The following is a 19,343-nucleotide window of genomic DNA, read 5'->3' as shown; positions in this document are numbered from 1 at the left end:
ATTTTTGTTTTAGTTTTATTCAGTTATTCCCTTTGCTATAATTGAGAATAAACTTTTCATTCTGGTTAAGTAAGGCTGTCCACCAACGGAAGATATGTTGACTTCCACTATTAGTTGTGGTTAGGAAAAAATGCATAAATAAATGTGCATAAATAAATGTGTAAATTAAGCCCATTTCAAATAGGCCCTATGTGAAGATTTATGCATATAGTAGTCAGGCCCAATTCGTAAGCCCAATGTTTAGAAATAATAAGGTGGCCCAGTTCAAATATCTTGAACTAGCCGTTGGAATTGTTAGCTGTTGTAACTGTTTTGCTTCCTTGTTTTCTTTCTTCTTTACTTTCGGTTAAGCTGAGTAGCAGCAGTTTGTGGAAGATATATAGTGTAGGATTCAAGTTGTAAATTGATTGAAGCTTGAATAAGATTTCTATATTCTCTCCAGATTTTTCTTCTCAAGATTCAAGTCAGAGTTCAATCGTTCACTCTCAACTCTCTCAAAACTCTCTGTTTTGTAACAATTGGCGCCGTCTGTGGGAAGGGCGATTTGAGGGAGATCAGTAGCGAGATGGCTGCACGATTGGAGGCTGAAAGATTCACCGGCAAGAACGACTTCGGGTTGTGGCGTTTGAAGATAAAGGCGCTACTGATTCAGCAGGGTCTGTCTGCGGCATTGGAGGAGAAAGCTGCAGATGTGAGGGCTGGAGAAGTGCTGGATGAAAAGGCGAAGGCCAAGCTCGCTGACATTAACGCTAAGGCACATAGCGTGGTTATACTCTGCCTTGGAGATAAGGTATTGAGGGAAGTCTCTAAGGAGACTACAGCGGCTGGGATCTTGGAGAAGTTAGAGAGCTTGTATATGACCAAGTCTCTTGCCAATCGCTTGTGTATGAAGCAGAGATTGTATTCATACAAGTTCTTGGAGGATCGAGGAATCAGTGAGCAATTGGAAGAATTCAACAAGGCTGTGGATGATTTGGAGAACATCGATGTTCAAATCAATGATGAAGATAAGGCAATTATGCTATTGAATGCATTGCCGAGGAGTTATGATCACCTCAGAGATGCCATGGTGTATGGGAGGGAGAAGACTATTACCCTCACTGAGGTTCAATCAGCCTTGCGGTCTAGAGAACTCCAAGCTGGCTCAACTAAGTCCTCAGAGGGAGAGTCTGCTTGTGAAGAAGTTCAAGAAATCAAAGTTCACCAAGAAACCAGATGATGGAAAGGCTCCTGCACCAGGTCAGAAAGAAACCAGAGCTTGTTACTGGTGCAAGAAGCCTGGGCATATCAAGAAAGATTGTCATGCTTGGAAAAAGAAGCAATCTGAATCAGGTAAATCTCACCCAACCTTTGATTGTATTGAAGATTGTGATACTCCAGAAATTCTTAATGTGATGGAGAGTGGTTTGAGTGGGGTTTGGATAATGGATTCTGGCTGTAGTTTTCATATGTGCCCAAATAAGTCTTGGTTTCATGAGTTGAAGGATGCTGGTGGTTCAGTCTTGTTAGGCAACAATTATGTCTGTAGTGTGAGGGGTATTGGAATGATAAAACTGAAAATGCATGATGGCTCTGTGAAAATGTTAAGTGATGTGAGGTACATACCTGAGGTGAAGAGAAATCTGGTGTCTCTGGGGTTGTTGGAGAAGAAGGGGTTCACATTTTGTTCAGCTGATGGAAGAATGGAGGTTAGAAAGGGGAGTCAAGTTGTTATGGTAGCTGAAAGAAAGAATAGTCTCTACTACTTGATGGCAGAGACTGTGACAGGAGACTCAAATTCAGTAATGGTTGATGACCTAAGGCTGTGGCATGAAAGGCTAGGACATCCAGCTGAGGGAAGCATCAAGGAGCTGGTGAAGTCAGGCCTAATTTCTGGAGATGTCAGCTCCAAACTTGATCCATGTGAGCAGTGTGTGCTTGGTAAGGCTAAGAGGACTCCATTTCCCACTGGTGCTCATTATTCTACATCTCCTCTTGAGTATGCTCACTCAGATTTGTGGGGCCCAGCTCCAGTGAACACTCTTGGTGGTGGGAGGTACTATATGACCTTGATAGATGATTATAGCAGGAAGGTGTGGATTTACATCTTGAAAGAAAAATCTGAAGCATTCCAGAAGTTCAAGCACTGGAGTAAGGAAGTTGAAGCTGAGAAGGGTAGTAAACTGATGTGCTTAAGGACTGACAACGGGCTGGAATATCTATCAAGAGAATTTGATGAATATTGCAAGGAAAATGGGATCAAACGGCATAGAACAGTCCCAGGCACTCCACAGCAAAATGGAGTTGCAGAACGCATGAATAGGACACTCTTGGAGAGGGTGAGATGCATGTTGTTTGGCTCTGGTATGAGCAAGAAATTCTGGGGGGAAGCTGTTGCTACTGCTGCCTACTTGATCAATAAATGTCCCTCTACCAGCTTGGGTGGAGATACACCAGATTTTAGGTGGTATGGAGTGCATCCAGATTATTCAAACATCAGAATATTTGGCTGCAAGTGCTTTGCTCATATCAAGCAAGGAAAATTAGATGCTAGAGCCTTGAAGTGTGTCATGCTTGGCTATCAGAGAGGAGTCAAGGGGTATAGATTGTGGCATATTGAAGAAGGAAAGCAGAAGGTTATTGTCAGCAGAGATGTGACATTTGTTGAGCATGTCATGCCCTATCTTGAAAAACCAGATGAGGGAAACAGAAAGGAGTCAGCCCAGGTGGAGGTGGAGTACACTGATGAGTTTCTGGAACCTGTTGATAACTCTAATAACCAATCTGAGCCAATGACAGTGGAGGGTGGTTCTGATGCAGAGGAAGTTGCAGATCAAGAACCTGATCTGAGTAATTACCAGCTAACAAGAGATCGAGTCAGAAGAGTACCAAAGCCACCATCCAGATATGCAGAGGCTGATATAATTTCCTATGCCTTATGTACAGCTGAAAAGCTGGAGTGTTCTGAACCTGCTTCTTATACTCAAGCTATAGCTAGCAGTGATAGAGAGAAATGGATCAAAGCTATGAATGATGAAATGGATTCTCTAATCAGAAATAAGACCTGGATTTTGGTAGAAAGAACTGAGCTCATGAAGCTAGTAAGCTGCAGATGGCTTTACAAGAAGAAGGTGGAGTCAGTGGGCACCGAGAGCATCAGATTTAAGGCTCGACTTGTAGCTAGGGGATTTACTCAGGAGGAAGGAGTAGACTACAATGAAGTATTTGCTCCAGTAGTCAAACACACATCTATAAGAATCCTACTGTCAGTGGTGAATCAGAGGGATTGGGAAATGCAGCAACTTGATGTGAAGACTGCATTTCTGCATGGAGATCTTGAGGAGTCTATATATATGTACCAGCCAGAGGGGTATGTGAAGAAAGGAGATGAGAACAAGGTCTGCCTGTTGAAGAAGAGCCTCTATGGACTCAAGCAAAGCCCAAGACAGTGGAATAAGAAATTTGATGCACACATGTCTGCCAGTGGGTTCACTAAATCAAGATATGATGATTGTGTGTATATTAAGAAGAAGAGGGGAGTTCCTGTGGTGTATCTACTGATTTATGTAGATGATATTCTGATAGCAGGACCCTCCAAAGAAGAAGTGCAGTTGGTGAAAGATGGCCTGAATAGCAGCTTTGAAATGAAAGATCTTGGAGATGCAAAGAGGATATTAGGCATGGACATATGCAGAAACAGAAAGGAAAGGACTTTGTGGTTATCTCAAGAAGAATATATTAGCAAAGTGTTGAAGAGATTCAATCTGAGCAATGTTAAGCCTACTTCAACACCTATGGCTCAACATTTTAAGTTGTGTAAAGCTCAGGCATCTAGCAATCAACAAGAAGCTAAAGAGTTGGAAAGCATCCCTTATGCAAGCATCATTGGAAGCTTGATGTACGCAATGCTATGTACAAGACCAGACATCTCACATGCTGTGAGTGTCACAAGCAGGTACATGTCTGCATTTGGAAAAGAGCATTGGAATGCTCTGAAATGGACACTTAGATACCTGAAAGGAGCAGGGAAGTTTGGGATTGTGTTTAGAAGGTGGGATCAGGCAGAGGGGGAAGCATTGCAAGGTTTTTGTGATGCTGATTATGCGACCAATCTAGACAACAGAAAATCTCAAACCGGGTATGTGTTTACATTGTTTGGTTCAGCAGTTAGTTGGAAGTCTTCTCTACAAAGTGTGGTGGCTCTCTCAACTACGGAGGCTGAGTATATAGCATTGACATCAGCCATTAAGGAAAGTTTCTGGATCAGAGGGATGGCTGCTGAGTTTGAGGTTCATCAAAAGGCAATAACAATGCACTGTGACAGCAGTAGTGCATTGTGTTTAGCTCGTCATCAAGTGTTCCACGAACGCAGCAAACATATAGACGTTCGGTTACACTTTATCAGAGACGAGGTGGAGAAAGGTAATGCAAAGGTTGTGAAGATAAGCACACTACACAACCCAGCTGACATGCTTACAAAAGCTCTACCGAAGGAGAAGTTGGAGCATTGTAAGGAGTTAATCAATGTCAGTGTTCTTGGCTGAACTACTAAATGCAAGGTGGAGAATTGTGAAGATTTATGCATATAGTAGTCAGGCCCAATTCGTAAGCCCAATGTTTAGAAATAATAAGGTGGCCCAGTTCAAATATCTTGAACTAGCCGTTGGAATTGTTAGCTGTTGTAACTGTTTTGCTTCCTTGTTTTCTTTCTTCTTTACTTTCGGTTAAGCTGAGTAGCAGCAGTTTGTGGAAGATATATAGTGTAGGATTCAAGTTGTAAATTGATTGAAGCTTGAATAAGATTTCTATATTCTCTCCAGATTTTTCTTCTCAAGATTCAAGTCAGAGTTCAATCGTTCACTCTCAACTCTCTCAAAACTCTCTGTTTTGTAACACCCTAGTTATGAAATTATGATGTTAAAAAATAGCCCATTTGATCATATTTTGTTCGGCCCATTTCTGAAACATAAATGTAAGTTGTTTGCAACGAAATTATCACATGTTACAAGAGAGAAAAATCCCAACATTAGTTCCCTTTAAAATATAATTACGTTTTCAACCTTTTCCAAGGTGAGACGGTGAGACTAGAGACTGTAGAGTTTTCTTATGTTTGATCAAATGATCAACTAGTAAACATTATGACCAAAGGTTAACACTTAAAAAAAAAGTATTCTCTAAGAACATAAAAATCAAGACATACTTGCATTTGGAAATTTTTTTAAATAACAACAATTTAGTACTCAAAAGAAAGCGTTCTTAAATTAACTTAATCTTTTGCTTTTTTAGGACGCTTCCATTTGCATCATCTAATTTTAGTTAGGACACCAACAATAAAGACACCTTTTAAAGGGTTGGTGATACATTTAGAAATAAAAATTAGTGTCTTTAAATGTATTATAAAACGTTTTTAACAGATTTTTCTGCTGCAGTATAATTATCAGAAATCTCTATCGCTTTAACTTAAAGGGAAATGTTGAAAAAATTAAAGAAATTCTGTTAAAATTAAGAGACTAATTCCTACCAATTTTAGCTAATTATTTATTGTCCTCGAAAATACACATGCAAATCATAAATCAATGCATCAATTTGGACATTCAAAACCTTATCTCTATTTCGAAACTAAGACCCCTTAGTTCGAATTCAATAACTCGAATTTTCAATATTTTCATTACAATAGAGTGCCAACGCATACATAAGTTGTGCGCCACGTATACTGCATAGAAGACCTCAAGCCCGCCACGTTTCCTATTTATCATTTGATTATTAATATTACTGTAAATCCGCAGCAACTAATTAGTAAGCAGTTGAAGAAGAAGAAGAAGAATGGAGAAGGGCATTGGTGAGGCATTTAGCTCAATACCCGAGGGCGGCGGCGCGGCGGCGATGGGAGCGGAGGAGAAGGAGAAGGAGAAGGTGAGAGTGATGGTGGCCATCGACGACAGTGGCGAGAGCTTCTATTCTCTGCAATGGGTTCTGGATCATCTCTTCGGATCGCAAAATAATGATGAATATTTGCTTAACATCATCCACGTCATCGAGCCCTTCCCCACCTACATGCTTCCCGGAGCTCCTGGTCATTTTATTTATGTTTTTTTACTTAAAAATTAAATTTATGTAGTGTAGTAAATGATTGATTTTTGGAATTAGCAAATCATATTTTTCAGCGGTGTTCCCCTCAACTTCGATAGTAAGATCAGTGAATAAAGCCCAAGAAGAAAATGCATCCGCCATACTATCTCGTGCAATTGATATGTGCACTCAAACAAATCAGGTTACTACTACTCCCTCCGTTCATGATTAAATGTCTCATATCTGATCTGCACGGGTTTTAAGAAAATTGTTTTACTTTATAAGATAAGTTAGGTAGAACAAGTCAGTGGATGTAGGACCCACTTTTATGCATAACTACTAGTTGTATAATAAAATGTGAGAAAGAGTTACCCTAGAAATTAGGGTCGACGTATTAATTATAATAAAATAAAAGTGAAATGAGATATTTATTGGTGGACGGACGAAAAAGGGAAAATGTGACAGTTGATGGCGGAGGAAGAAAGTATATACTACTACTACTACAGTATATACTACTACTACTTATTAATCATCTGAAATGAAATTAATTGTTTAGTAATGTCTGAAAATTGGTAGGTTCACATAAATACATCTATAATCGAAGGAGATCCGAAGGAAATGATATGCGACTTAGCCGAGCAGATGCAGGTTGATCTTATTGTTATAGGCAGTCGTGGGCTTGGAAAGATCAAGAGGTATAATTTACATTCATGATTCTTGTAATTAGATTTGCTCCTAATGAATTACTATTTGTATTTATGTGAAATTGGAGTATGATGATTATATGATAGTAGAATATGTTTTGTTAATTACTGTAGGGCATTGATGGGGAGTGTTAGCAACTACGTAATTCACCACGCCAAATGTCCGGTTCTCGTCGTAAAGACGCCAACGACTAAATCAATGTCTTCGAATGCTTGACTATTATATTATCACTATGTACGAACATAATGTTACTTATTTAATGTTTTTCTCATGTATAGTCGATGTTGGTTTTCTATGTTGCATGTGAAGATCACTGATGCAAAGGATGTAAAATTGACTGTTGTATTTAGTAATGTACTTTTAATTGCAATGTGTTAATGATGTTATAAGTATTATAAACCAAAATAGTGTACTTTCATAACAAGAAAACATAATACTAGTACATAAAGATTGGCCGCCAAGCATAAGAGGTGTTGGGAAATTTCCGACCAAAATTGAGAAACAATCCAAAACTCCGAGCACTTTTAGAGCATATGAAAAAATATTCGGAAAATATGAAAAATGGTGTACTAGAAAATAGTTTCAGAATGAATAGTTCTGCGCTACTGTCGTGCTTGGAATCAAATTGTTTCCAAGCACCGTATGTCTATGTGTACTCGGAGGTAAAAGGAATTTTCGAGCACAACATATTTGGAACAATATTATTGGTCGTATTTTCATCATTTCTATAGTATGGATTTTAATGCAAAATTGATAAAGTATTACCTTATTAGAAAGAAAGAATTTTAAAAAAATAAATAAAACTTAGTGTAATTTCCCCCTTCAATTTGTTTAGAATGAGAGTGCAAGGATGACATTGAAACTCACTCACTCACTCACGCATCATCGATCCTTCTGAAAGATTATAAATAAAAATTGAAGCCGAACAAAGTAGAAACTCTATGAACACCAAGCCACGTCGTTAAGATCTTCGGGAGATTCTTGCAGCCCAGTGGGCTGGGCTCTGAACCATACGCATTTAGGCCTTCCAAGTGGGCTTCTAATCTTATTATTATTTCTTAAATTAAATTTGTAAGTAATCAATATTATCATGTTCAAGTAAGTAAATTGATAATATCATTTACATTATATCTCACCAACTAATGTACTCCATTAAATAGTTATATACACTATGACCTGTAAAATGGATTTTCGGTGAAATGGCAAAAAAGTTCAAAGATATCAATGAATATATTAGTAGTAATTACATAAACTTGGACTCGATTATAGAGCAATGCTGAAATATTATTGGTAACAAACTAATAATTTCGCAGATGAACCTGTATTTCAATGATCACAACATATAGATCAAAACTAAATTAAAAATGACTGATCACTAAATTACAGCATTCCAAGTACTACTAACGAGAGAGGATTTACAATGCAAAACAAACACCACATTCTCTACTCTGCAAATCAAGCAACTAAACCTTACCATCTTCGACGGTTTTATCTACACAAACATCAAACTTCTTGTACCCCAACTCCTTAGGTTGTTGAACAGCGAATTCCTCTGGCACGATGGGGCGCCTATCACCCAAGATAGTCCACAGGAGCAACACTAGGAACGCCCCCAGAGCTCCACATCCAGTGCCCAACACCAACGCGGAAAGGACTCTCAACGTGCAGTCACTTCTCTTTCGAACTTTCATCTCTTCCTCCTTCCCCACGAAGTGCAGTGGATCCAAGGGTTGGGAATGCATCCATTGTGGCATGATTCTTGCCTTGAAACTCCACGAGTGGACGCTGATTTTCTGGGATGCGTTGGCGCTCGATGAGCTCAATCCCACAACAACATTTTCATCTCCCCACATTTTGGAAAGATCAATGGAGTAAGTGAGCAATGGATGCAGTGGCCTACTCTCACCAAATTTGCTCAACCTAACCTCAAATCTTTTACTACTTGCTTCATAATCAATCCAAGCTTGCAACTTCTCTCCACCATTTAGCACCAGATTGATGGATGAAACATTGCTCACTTTAACAGAGACAGGACTACCAACATCTATCCCAACATGATTACCATTCAAATCTCCATGCTTTTCATTCTTAAAAGTATCGAATTCAACTGCAAGAAACTTCATCTTTCTCTCTCCTAAAAATCCCATCTCTCCACCATCAAAAACACTCAAAGGAAATTGAGAAGGGAGCATCACAAAAGCCAACCCATCCCCATTTACCCCAGACATGGAAAATGCAAAGTAATTCGAAAAAGAAACCATTTTTCTTGATTTTTCATGAACAAGATTAAGGGGCTTCTTGCAGACAAACCTACCAGCAGTAGAAACACCAGACCCAGAAATTTGAACAGAAAAGTTGTCCCTTCCAACCTTAGCATCCCCAAACAGGGCAAGCTGTGACTCAAAGTTGGAGCCTTTACCAAAATTCTTGAAATAAAAGGTTAAATTCGGATCGGCATCCATAAGTTTGAGGTAAAGATTGAGCAGTAAGAAGGCTAATAGGTACCTGGAGGAAGAAAATGCAACCATATTTGATAGGAATTTTGTGAGCTAGGGCAATTGTGCTTGTGTTTGTCTTTGATTCAGGATTTATTGCAAGGGTTTCTTGGAAAAATCAGATTGTGAATATTTCTAGGGTTTGAGCTATGGAAAATTTGGGGAAATGGGTAAGAGAATGGTGGTGGAGGAGGTTGTGAAAATTAAATACGTTTACTTACTTCTGCTGCACTGTCCGAGTTGCTTTCTCAGTGGTTGAGGCCTGAGGGAATATAATATGACTTCTTCACTTTTTGGTCCTTCTGTTTCCTATATTTGCAGAAGTAGTCCTCCTCCCCCTATTTATTGCTGTTCAGTTCTATGTTTTTATTCCTGCATATTTTATTACTCCCCTCCGTCCCTAATACTTCATCACCATTTGACCTGACACGAGTTTTAAGAAATGTAATAGTATGTGTGTAGAAAAAGTTAGTGGTATATATGTCCTACTTTTATATATTGGTTTTATAATAAAGTGCGAATGAGAATGCGTTAGTGGAATGTAAAGTCCATTACCAAAAATGGTAAAAGTGAAAGGTGACAAATTTTTAGGGACAGACCAAAATAGAAATAAGTGATAAATTTGCAGGGTCGGAGGGAGTACTACTATACTAAATTACTATTATCAAAACAAATAATTCAAAAAAATGCCAACAATAGCTCTTTTGAATTTATTAATTTTACACATCATAAAATAATAAAGAGTAATGCGTTCCAATTATAATCACATGAATTAATCGATATTATCGATACTTCCTCCATTTTATGGTAGTAGAGGCATTTCTTTTCGGCACATAATTTAAAAAAAAATTGTACCAAGTGGATTAAGTAAAAGAAGAATAAAGTAAGAAATGAAAAAAATAGAGAGCTGAAGAGAGAATAAAGTAAGAAAGAGTAAGTAAAAGAGAAATGTGTTGACTTTTGATAGAAAAGGAAATGACTTCACTATTATAAAAAATGACTTTACTCCTACTAAATGGATGAAGTATATAATTGTTAGTTATTTGGAAATAAAACGTGAAATTGAATAAAGTTTATATGAACGTACCAATAATGCAGCGTCCTATTTATAAATAAGAATAGAGACATACAAATATATATATATATATTGGATATAGGGTAAATGATTTGATTTTGTAATTGTACATGTAAGTTAAAAAGACGAATAATGTGAATAGATATATACTTACATGCCATCATTCTAATAATGTCTACATCTCACCATAAAAATAATCCGGCATGTGAATAAGTTATCTTACAAGCATAATCATCATCACTATTTCGACTTTATTCAATAAAACAAAAAAAAAGAAGCATTAGGGCCCCAAAACGTAGTAATTAAATTTAATTAAATTAAAAAAAGAAAAAGGGAAAGTAGATTCCTCGTGAAATAGATTTAAGCTTGACAGTGCTTCATCCGACAGTAATCACTACTCTACACTTTCTTTTCCCATAAACTATAAAAATACATATTGAATAATAAAAAAATAATTGAGGTGGGCGTGCCCAATTTTATCTGGATTCATTCAAACCACATTAAAAAACACACACACTTTATGCAGAGATGACAGCTTGTTTGGAAGAAGACGTGTCACTGATATGTTTAACGAACTTTTGTGTGTGTCACTGTGTGTAGCCAAACCCAATCCACCACACCTTGCATATTTTTTAGGATGTTTTGGTACATCCATACTCCATTTTCTGCTACATTTGCCTATTTTTATACTAATATTCCATCTAATGCTACTGGAAAGTGGTTGGACTGACTTTTCTCTTTTCTTTGAATTTTTATTCATATTTTTAGAATTTAAGAAATACTACTACTATAAATTTCTCATATTTTATTGATACTCAATGGAATTCTATAGATGCCTTATTTTCTGTTCATACAAATGTCGTCCACATACAGTACAAAACATCAGAATTTAGGCAATGAAATCAAGGATTCAAACCAAACAGTTCTCTTTCCCTCTAGTCAAAAAAATGAACCATACAAACATGTTTTTAAGCCTATCATAGATAAGTATAAATGGGCAACATTCAATTCGTTAGACAAGATAATAGTGAGATACAATATAAGACTATCAAAATCAGATTTAACTGGGTTTAAATATGTCATAAGGGTGATTGTGAGATGTATAATATACAATGTAATCTTGACATTATGATGACCTGATTTAACTGGGTTTAAATATGTCATAAGGGTGATTGTGAGATGTATAATATACAATGTAATCTTGACATTATGAAGACGGGTCAAGATACATTGTCACATATTAAGTCTTCAAAAAAACAGCCAAACAAATAATAAGATTAAACATAGTCTTTAGTCACAACTCACGAGTAAACATGGCAACAAAACCACCCTAATAATATTCAATCATGTAGTAATAATATAAAATTAAGCCCATTAAATGATAAATCAATATATAATAGAGAAAATATACTTATTTAATGCTCCCAGTGACTATTTCTTTTATACTCATGTTGGCAACTCCTAATTAAGCATGAAAAAGACATTGTCACAATTTTTGTGGACACCATTGCTTTCATATATGTAGATATTGGTTGTAATTTGCAAATGAATTGACACATCAGACATGTGAACGAATTATGAAGGCGTTCGTATTAGAATGTTAGAATCGCATACAGAATTAATTAATTTCACGATTTGCTTATGAGTTATCAGGTCCACCTAAATGGGCCTCAATAATTCAATTTTTCAAATGAGACTCAATATTATAATTTATTTGAAAATATTTTCCCTTATTCCAGTATGTCTATAGGCTATATGGAATTATCGATATCTCTAGCAATTAATGCCATTTATGAGGTTGCTACGGCTTAGTTAAAAAAAAAGGATATGGACCACGCACATAAATATTACTACAATTTAGCTGGTAGGAAAAAATTTGCCTTATGCAAATATCATAACCCATAAAAACAATACTATAGTCTATATACATAGACACTATTAGTTACTCACATAGTCCCTTTATAAGTGCATCATATTCTTTTTTTTATTGTTCCATTAAAAGTGGCGCATTCCAAACAAAAAGAATATTTTTTTAAGCAAAAAAAAAAACGGTTCAAATCCAGCAGGGTTACAATACTTTAAACAAGTAATAAGTTGTGTTATAGCATCTATAACTGCTTCCGGTTTAAAGGGACAACCCGGCAAGTAGACTTGTTAGTTGGGGGAAGAATCCGCACGAATCAGATTTTTTGAGGAACGTATCAAGAGAGAATTTTATTTGCTTAGACAGTGTGTGGTTGGTAAACAAGGGTTGGTTTTTTAGAAAGGTACGTAATATATCGTCAAATATTCAATATGATTCCACAAGATCCAGTTTCGTTCAAGTAACGGATTCTAGCCAACTGAAAGGATCTTCTGATCAATCCAGAGATCATTTGATAGTAGTACTAGTATAACTTTCTTCATCGATGTGCCCAACAGTAACAAGCCACTTATAATAAGACGAATGGAGTATTATATTCAATGTAGTTCAATAAGAGAGCCAGGAGTAAGAGATAGGTTACTGAGAATTGCTTCACATGTCTACAATGCCATGTCGAAATCTAGCCTTGATAGCACTCGTGAGCATTTATCTCACCTACGAATCAATCATCAAACTAGATATAGCCATCTAATACAAAAAGAAACATCAATGGCAGAAATTGAAAGTAGCTGGTAAGCATTAGATATAGGCCAAAGTGACCAACTACACCAAATGAGCAAATATATCTGCAAATGGAAGAAAGATGAATAGAAAAGCTTAAATATCTATGCATGGTATGGGAACTCAGATGGCTATAGAATACAACATCTAAACACAAATATTTCCTTCTAACTAACGAATACAGGATCTACCAGTGCCTCCTTGCCTATGGAGAACGTTAAAGTTATCTTCTTGGCTTGCCATAACAAAACCACAATGGATGCTCTCATCGCGCTAAGCTATACCTATATTTCATCATAAGATATTTTTGGTGGTAGATTCTTATTTTGGTAGCGTACCAGGTGGAGGGGATGTTTATCGAAATAGCATGATTGCTGGTCTGCTGAACCTTTTGGACACAAACTATCTACCGTTCATCAATGTAATTTACCATCTAAGAGGTCTGGAATACCTGTGTGTCAACTCGTCTCAGCAACAATTTCCTTGGCGTCTATATCCGCTAAAGTTTCCTTCCCAAAAAGTGTAAACCCAACGGTCGCCTGTATGAAAAGTTACTAATGTCACCAGAGAGTTTGTGATGTGCAAAGTAGACAAATTCACTGTGAGATTCATGATTAATGAAAACAGCATATGCAAGTCAAAGGTTCAAAGAGCAAATAAACAAGTTAAGAGCTTCACTGATAAGCAGACACAAGGAATCTGGCAAACATATATAGTAGACTTAAACTACTGTAGCTTAATTTTATGAGATCAAACATGTCTAGGCTTGGGCTTCAGCCTTTTCGCTTTGGGGTTGGGTTTTTTTTAATCTATTTTCTGAAGTTTATATTCGTGCCATAATACAGGATATGAGCAAGATAACATACCAGCCCGGTCTTGCTATCAAACTTCTTAAGGGTGCCAGAAAATCCAGCAAATGCCCCAGACATAACTTGTACAGTCAAACCAAGCTTTATGGAGATAGTCATTCCCTCTGTTGTCTCTTTCCGACTCTTTCTACCTCTGCCACCAGTCTTTTTTAAGGGTTTTGTCTGTGCAATATTTTGGGAGACTAAAGGAGAATCTACACCAAGTTTCTCAGGATTGGAAGCTTCGGCCTTTAATTGCTCTTCTTCAAATGCTTGATCAGCTTTTACCTGCTCTTCCTTTGCTTGTTTGAATATAGCTTCCATGTCATCTTCATCAACTGGCCTAGGCTTATTGATCTGGCGCTTTCTGCATGAGTAAAAATGTAAAATTTTGATTGGTCTGCTGTCACAAAACAAATATGAATAGGATAGAGCATCAAGAAAATATGCATAAGTTTTGCTCTTGATGGAGATTTACATGCCAGCAAAAGTAAAAATGCTACCACAAATTAACACTACAACTAATATTCAGATTGGTCACTGATTTACAAGCATAAAATTTAGGAAATTCCATTAAAATTTTCAGATAATTTCAGGCAGAGGGTCTGAGCATACGGCAAACCATATTCTAAATCCGGGACAAAAGTTCACATGATTACAGCATATAAGTTATAACGTTTCATTCAAGATGGTAAGAAAATTACAACCATCACCCCCGCCGTGTTCCTCTACCATGGGTGGATTTAATATTAATGTTGCAGTTTTTATTTCTAAGAGTTAGTTGGTTCAATTTAAAGTCAAAATTAAATCAAAACTATTGATCTGCCAGACTCATGTACTATGCTTGTATCTATCAAGACATGCCATGTTTTTCAAATAATTGGAAGAAAGGATCCACAGAACAAGAAAAGTATGAACATGGAAGTCTTACGTATTTCCAACCTTTGATCCAATAAACCCGCCAACCCCATCACATTCTCGTATGAAGTCATGTACCTCCTTGTTCATCACACACTTGAGAAACATACATCCAGGGAAGATTGGTTTTGGTTTAACAGAGAGTGTGCCATTTTTCAATTTTCTTTTAATTTGGAAGGATGGACTGTAAACCTGAGGATAAGCATACAGAGCAGCAATCAGAAAAACCAACACTCAAACAAGTTAGCAGTCATATTAACAGCCAGTCAAGCCAGAAAAAGGGGATTTTCCATCATGACCTCCTCATCGTAGACAATTATTCCCTCGTCCCTTAAAATAGTTACATTTTTCCTCCTTCGTATGTACACAAAAACTAGTTCTTTTTTATTTATAGACACTACCCCGCATCATATTACCCTCAATATATCAACTTCTTTACCTTTATTAAAACTAGTTGATCATTAATAACATTATCTTTAATGTGAGACAATTTTCCATTCACAATACAGCAACTTATTATAAAACTCGTGTCGCACCCATCAGACCTTTTTCATTTGATCGAATAGAGGAAAGATACTACTTCCAAAGCCTCATTGAAATAGCGGATTAACAACGGTCAGTTCTAAATCAAGCAATTCGAAGTTGATCCTTAAAAACAAGCTCAATTAATCACAATAACAAATAAAGCTTGCTAGCCTTAAATTCAGCACATAGTCCTCTCAGTACGATTGAATTTCTCCAAAAAACATTCTTAACCGCTTAAAGTGTATGATTTTTAGAAGCAAACTCGCGTGTTCAACACAATACTAGCACAATGTAGTTGCATATGCAACAAACATAAAGGAATATAAATATATTCTGCAAATGAAATTTTGATTCTCAGAGAATAAACAGCAAGTTACTGTATTTAACTATAACCTAGAATTATCGGAACGAATGAACATTTACCTTGAATTCCATGTTGGGGAAGGTCCGGGCCATTAAACGGGCCACTCTTTCGGCCGTTTCGTGGCCCGAGACTCTGGAAACTCGGACGACCCACCATTGAGGGCCGAGCAAAGCGAGATTGTCCAAATTGAGCTCCTCCATCCAAGAGACGTAACGCTTCTTGGGCTTCTTGATGAGCTTCATCTCGACCTCTTCCTTCCAGTTGTAGGCGGGCTTTCCCTCTCTTCTCTCCTTCCTCATCTGCCGCCTCTCTCTACCCGTCGCCGGGCTCTCCTCCACTGAATTAAGGGTCACGCTGATTGTTGGGAATTTGGGTTTGGGGATTGTGGTTCCAGGAATTAGCAGGAGAGGGGGTGAGATGGATATTGCGTGACGCCATGAGATAAGTCCTTGCTTCATCTTCTCCAAGCTTGAACTGATTGTTGTGGATAATGAATTCTGCTGGTGTTATTGGGTCATAAGTTCGTTTTTTGGCCCAGCCCCTATTTCTAAGCTGTTCCTCAAAATTAGCTTGCAAACTGACAAAATTGAGTTATGGGGTTAGAGAGAGAAAGGAGGGGAGAGCAGTGGTGAGAAAATCGGGTTTATAGGCTACTTTGCCACTAAAATAACGAAAATATACTCATTTTGTTATCTCTTCCATAAATGGGAAAAACGCCACCCGCATTGGCGTGTCTATAAGTAAAAACGCCAACACAGTTGGCGTTTTATATTGTCGTCGTATTTTAGGCGTATTTTCTCCAAATACAGTTAAGTTAAAACACGCTAACTTGGTTGGCGTGTATAATTAAAAAACGCCAACTTGGTTGGCGTGTATAATTAAAAAACGTCATTTGAGTTGGCGTGTTTAGTAAATTAGAAACGCCGAAGGGAATGGCGTGTTTAGATAAAGACACCATCACGGATGGCGTTTTATTATTATTAGTAATTTTTTTATCATAATGACAATTGACACCTCTCTCTTCTCTCTGCATGTTTGATCAGGCAGACAGCTGCCCAATGCCCACCTAGTAAGATTTACACACACGTGCAAATAGTCAATACATGTTAACTAAATTAAAAAAAAAAGAATTTGAGGAAATAAAAAAAAGAATCTCAAGCCCACGTGGAAGGGTTGAAAATGAAATTCCCACATTTACACTTCCAACACATGGGCTTGTAAGCAGAGACATCATCTCCTCTAGAATATTCAGCTCTATTTCTTGGCATTTTTCCATATACATTGAACTGCTTCACAATGCCCACACTTCCCACATCTCTCTATACATTTTGGTGGCCTTGATCCTATCACAGACCTCATTTCTTCCCTTATTTCCTCATCTTTCATCTACATTTATTTATTTGTCAGGAAAAAAAATATTAATTTATTTAACATGTATTGTCTATTTGCACGTGTGTGTAATCTTACCAGGTGGGCATTGGGCAGTTGTATGTCTGATCAAACATGCAGAGAGAAGAGAGAGGTGTCAATTGTCATTATGATAAAAAATTACTAGTAATAATAAAACGCCATCCGTGATGGCGTCTTTATCTAAACACGTCATTCCCTTCGGCGTTTCTAATTTACTAAACACACCAACCCAAACGGCGTTTTTTAATTATACACGCCAACCAAGTTGGCGTGTTTTAACTTAACTGTATTTGGAGAAAATACGCCTAAAATACGACGACAATATAAAACGCCAACTGTTGGCATTTTAACTTATAGACACGCCAATGCGGGTGGCGTTTTTCCCATTTATGAAAGAGATAACAAAATGGGTATATTTTCGTTATTTTAGTGGCAAAGTAGCCTATAAACCCGATTTCCCCGAGCAGTGGTGGCCATCAACACTGAACCGTTGCTTTGTAGGACTAGTATTTATATTTTCATTCAGCCTTGTTGAATCAAAGGAAAATAATGTTTTGTTTCGATTATGTTTTATTTTATTTTCCCTTTTATTGGAAGTGGGGACCGAAATCCATGGCAACAAAACAAATGTAAGAAAACAGTGCGGCTGTGTGTGTGCAGTGCAGAGAGAGAATATGATTGGGCATGTTAGTATTTACAAAAAAATTTCAAGTTCAACCAAATCAAAAATTTCTAATCCTCTACGATTAATAAGCAGCAAAAAATACTCACATTTACTGTTTTAAGCGTTTCTGAAATTGATAAATCTGTGTTAGTTGTCCAATGGTTCCTGTCTTCGTGATATACATTAGTTCTTACTTCTTAGGTCATCAGCAACGCTGTGTCACTTATCCGTCCCTTAATCATATTTTAAATTACTATTTACGGGCTCCATTGTACTTTTTTACTCCATCTCTTAACTAAGGGACGGAACCTGCAACCCTCCGTTCTTTCACCGTCGCTTAACCGTCTCTTAAATTACTATTCATTCAATTTCATTTTTTATTTTTATTTTCAACCAAATTCAATTAATAAAAACACGCTTCATTAAATAAAATAAACTTACCACATTAAAATTCGTAAAAAAAACATAATTTAATAATTTCCTAAAAAATTAAAAATACATAATTTAATAATCTCCTCCGTTAAATTTTGCCCAAATGTGTTCCATTAGATCATCTTGGAATTGGGGGTGGGCGGAAGAGTCACGTGTACTTGCCCGAATAGACAACTGTTCTTGTATAGACGGATGCACTCCACTGCGTGGCGGACTACTTGCGGTAGAGCTTGTGGGGGCTTCAGTGTCGAGCCAATTTCCCGCCTCGGTCCTTCGTCTTGGACAATCATGTTGTGCAAGATTATGCACGTATACATGACGTCGACCATGCTCTCCATGAACCACGTACGAGCCGGGGCTTTGATAATGTTGAAGCGCGCTTGGAGAACTCCGAACGCCCGCTCCACATCCTTCCGAGCAGCCTCCTGCTTCTGCGCAAAAAGAGTCAGCTTTGCGTTCACAAGCCTAGCGCACGTCTTCATGAAGGTTGGCCACTTCGGGTAGATGCCGTCGGCAAGATAGTACCTCATTTTATAGCGCCGGTTGTTAGCGGTGAAGTTAATGGCCGACGCTTTACCATCCAAAACTTCGGCGAAGAGGTCGGATTGGTGGAGGACGTTTATGTCGTTGTTCGAGCCGGGGACCCCGCAGTACGCATGCCAGATCCATAGCCGGTAGTCGGCAACGGCCTCGAGTATAACAGTGGGGTGAGTGCCATTGTGGCCGCTCGTGTACGACCCCCTTCACGCCACTGGGCAATTCTTCCATTGCCAGTGCATGCAATCGACGCTGCCAAGCATCCCGGGGAATCCGTGCACTTCTTCGTGAAGGCGGAGCAGGAACTGGCAATCTGTCGTGCTTGGCTTCCGGAGAAATTCGTCGGTGAAGGCTGCCCGGACGCCTTTGCAGAATTGGAGCAAGCACATTCTTCCAGTGCTTTCTCCAATGTGGAGGTATTCGTCGAACACATCCGTCGTTTGTCCAGTCGCAAGCTGACGGATTGCTGCAGTACATTTCTGCAACGTCGTGTGGCTGGGACGGCCGACGGCGTCGAACCTTTCTTGGAAGAACTCTTCCCGGGCTGCCAATGTATTTGCGATGTGGAGAAATAGCGGTCGCCGCATGCGGAAACGGCGACGGAAGTAGGTATCTCCCCACACCGGGTTATTGCAGAAGTAGTCGCGGACTAACCTTGCGGCGGCTTCCTCCCGGTTA

General features: G+C 38.1%; 3 protein-coding genes across 5 annotated transcripts; 1 reads left to right on the top strand and 2 right to left on the bottom strand.

Annotated features, from left to right (window-relative positions):
- The first annotated feature begins 5,802 nt into the window (after nt 1–5,802).
- Nucleotides 5,803–6,969, top strand: LOC121773482 (universal stress protein in QAH/OAS sulfhydrylase 3'region-like). Its single transcript, XM_042170386.1, has 4 exons — nt 5,803–6,052; nt 6,144–6,250; nt 6,625–6,743; nt 6,867–6,969. The coding sequence occupies exons 1-4, from the start codon at nt 5,803–5,805 to the stop codon at nt 6,967–6,969; spliced, it is 579 nt and encodes a 192-aa protein (XP_042026320.1).
- A 1,050-nt stretch (nt 6,970–8,019) lies between these two features.
- Nucleotides 8,020–9,516, bottom strand: LOC121798395 (L-type lectin-domain containing receptor kinase VIII.2-like). Its single transcript, XM_042197380.1, has one exon. The coding sequence runs from the start codon at nt 9,279–9,281 to the stop codon at nt 8,217–8,219; it is 1,065 nt and encodes a 354-aa protein (XP_042053314.1). The 5' UTR covers nt 9,282–9,516; the 3' UTR covers nt 8,020–8,216.
- A 3,245-nt stretch (nt 9,517–12,761) lies between these two features.
- Nucleotides 12,762–16,207, bottom strand: LOC121798380. 3 transcript variants are annotated; one of them, XM_042197369.1, is made up of 5 exons: nt 15,682–16,207; nt 14,747–14,925; nt 13,834–14,182; nt 13,419–13,506; nt 12,762–12,901 (listed from the first exon to the last, which is right to left on the bottom strand). In XM_042197369.1, exons 1-4 carry the CDS (start codon nt 16,078–16,080, stop codon nt 13,426–13,428), a joined length of 1,008 nt encoding a protein of 335 aa, XP_042053303.1. In that variant the 5' UTR covers nt 16,081–16,207; the 3' UTR covers nt 12,762–12,901; nt 13,419–13,425. The 3 variants fall into 3 exon arrangements, with proteins under 3 accessions (XP_042053303.1, XP_042053296.1, XP_042053289.1); XM_042197362.1 differs by having other exon boundaries at nt 12,894–13,032; XM_042197355.1 differs by lacking the exon at nt 12,762–12,901 and having other exon boundaries at nt 13,040–13,506.
- Nucleotides 16,208–19,343: the final 3,136 nt, after the last annotated feature.

Source organism: Salvia splendens, chromosome 1 (assembly GCF_004379255.2).
Source record: "Salvia splendens isolate huo1 chromosome 1, SspV2, whole genome shotgun sequence".
Classification (NCBI taxonomy): domain Eukaryota; kingdom Viridiplantae; phylum Streptophyta; class Magnoliopsida; order Lamiales; family Lamiaceae; genus Salvia; species Salvia splendens.
This window is presented reverse-complemented; position numbering and strand designations above follow the sequence as displayed.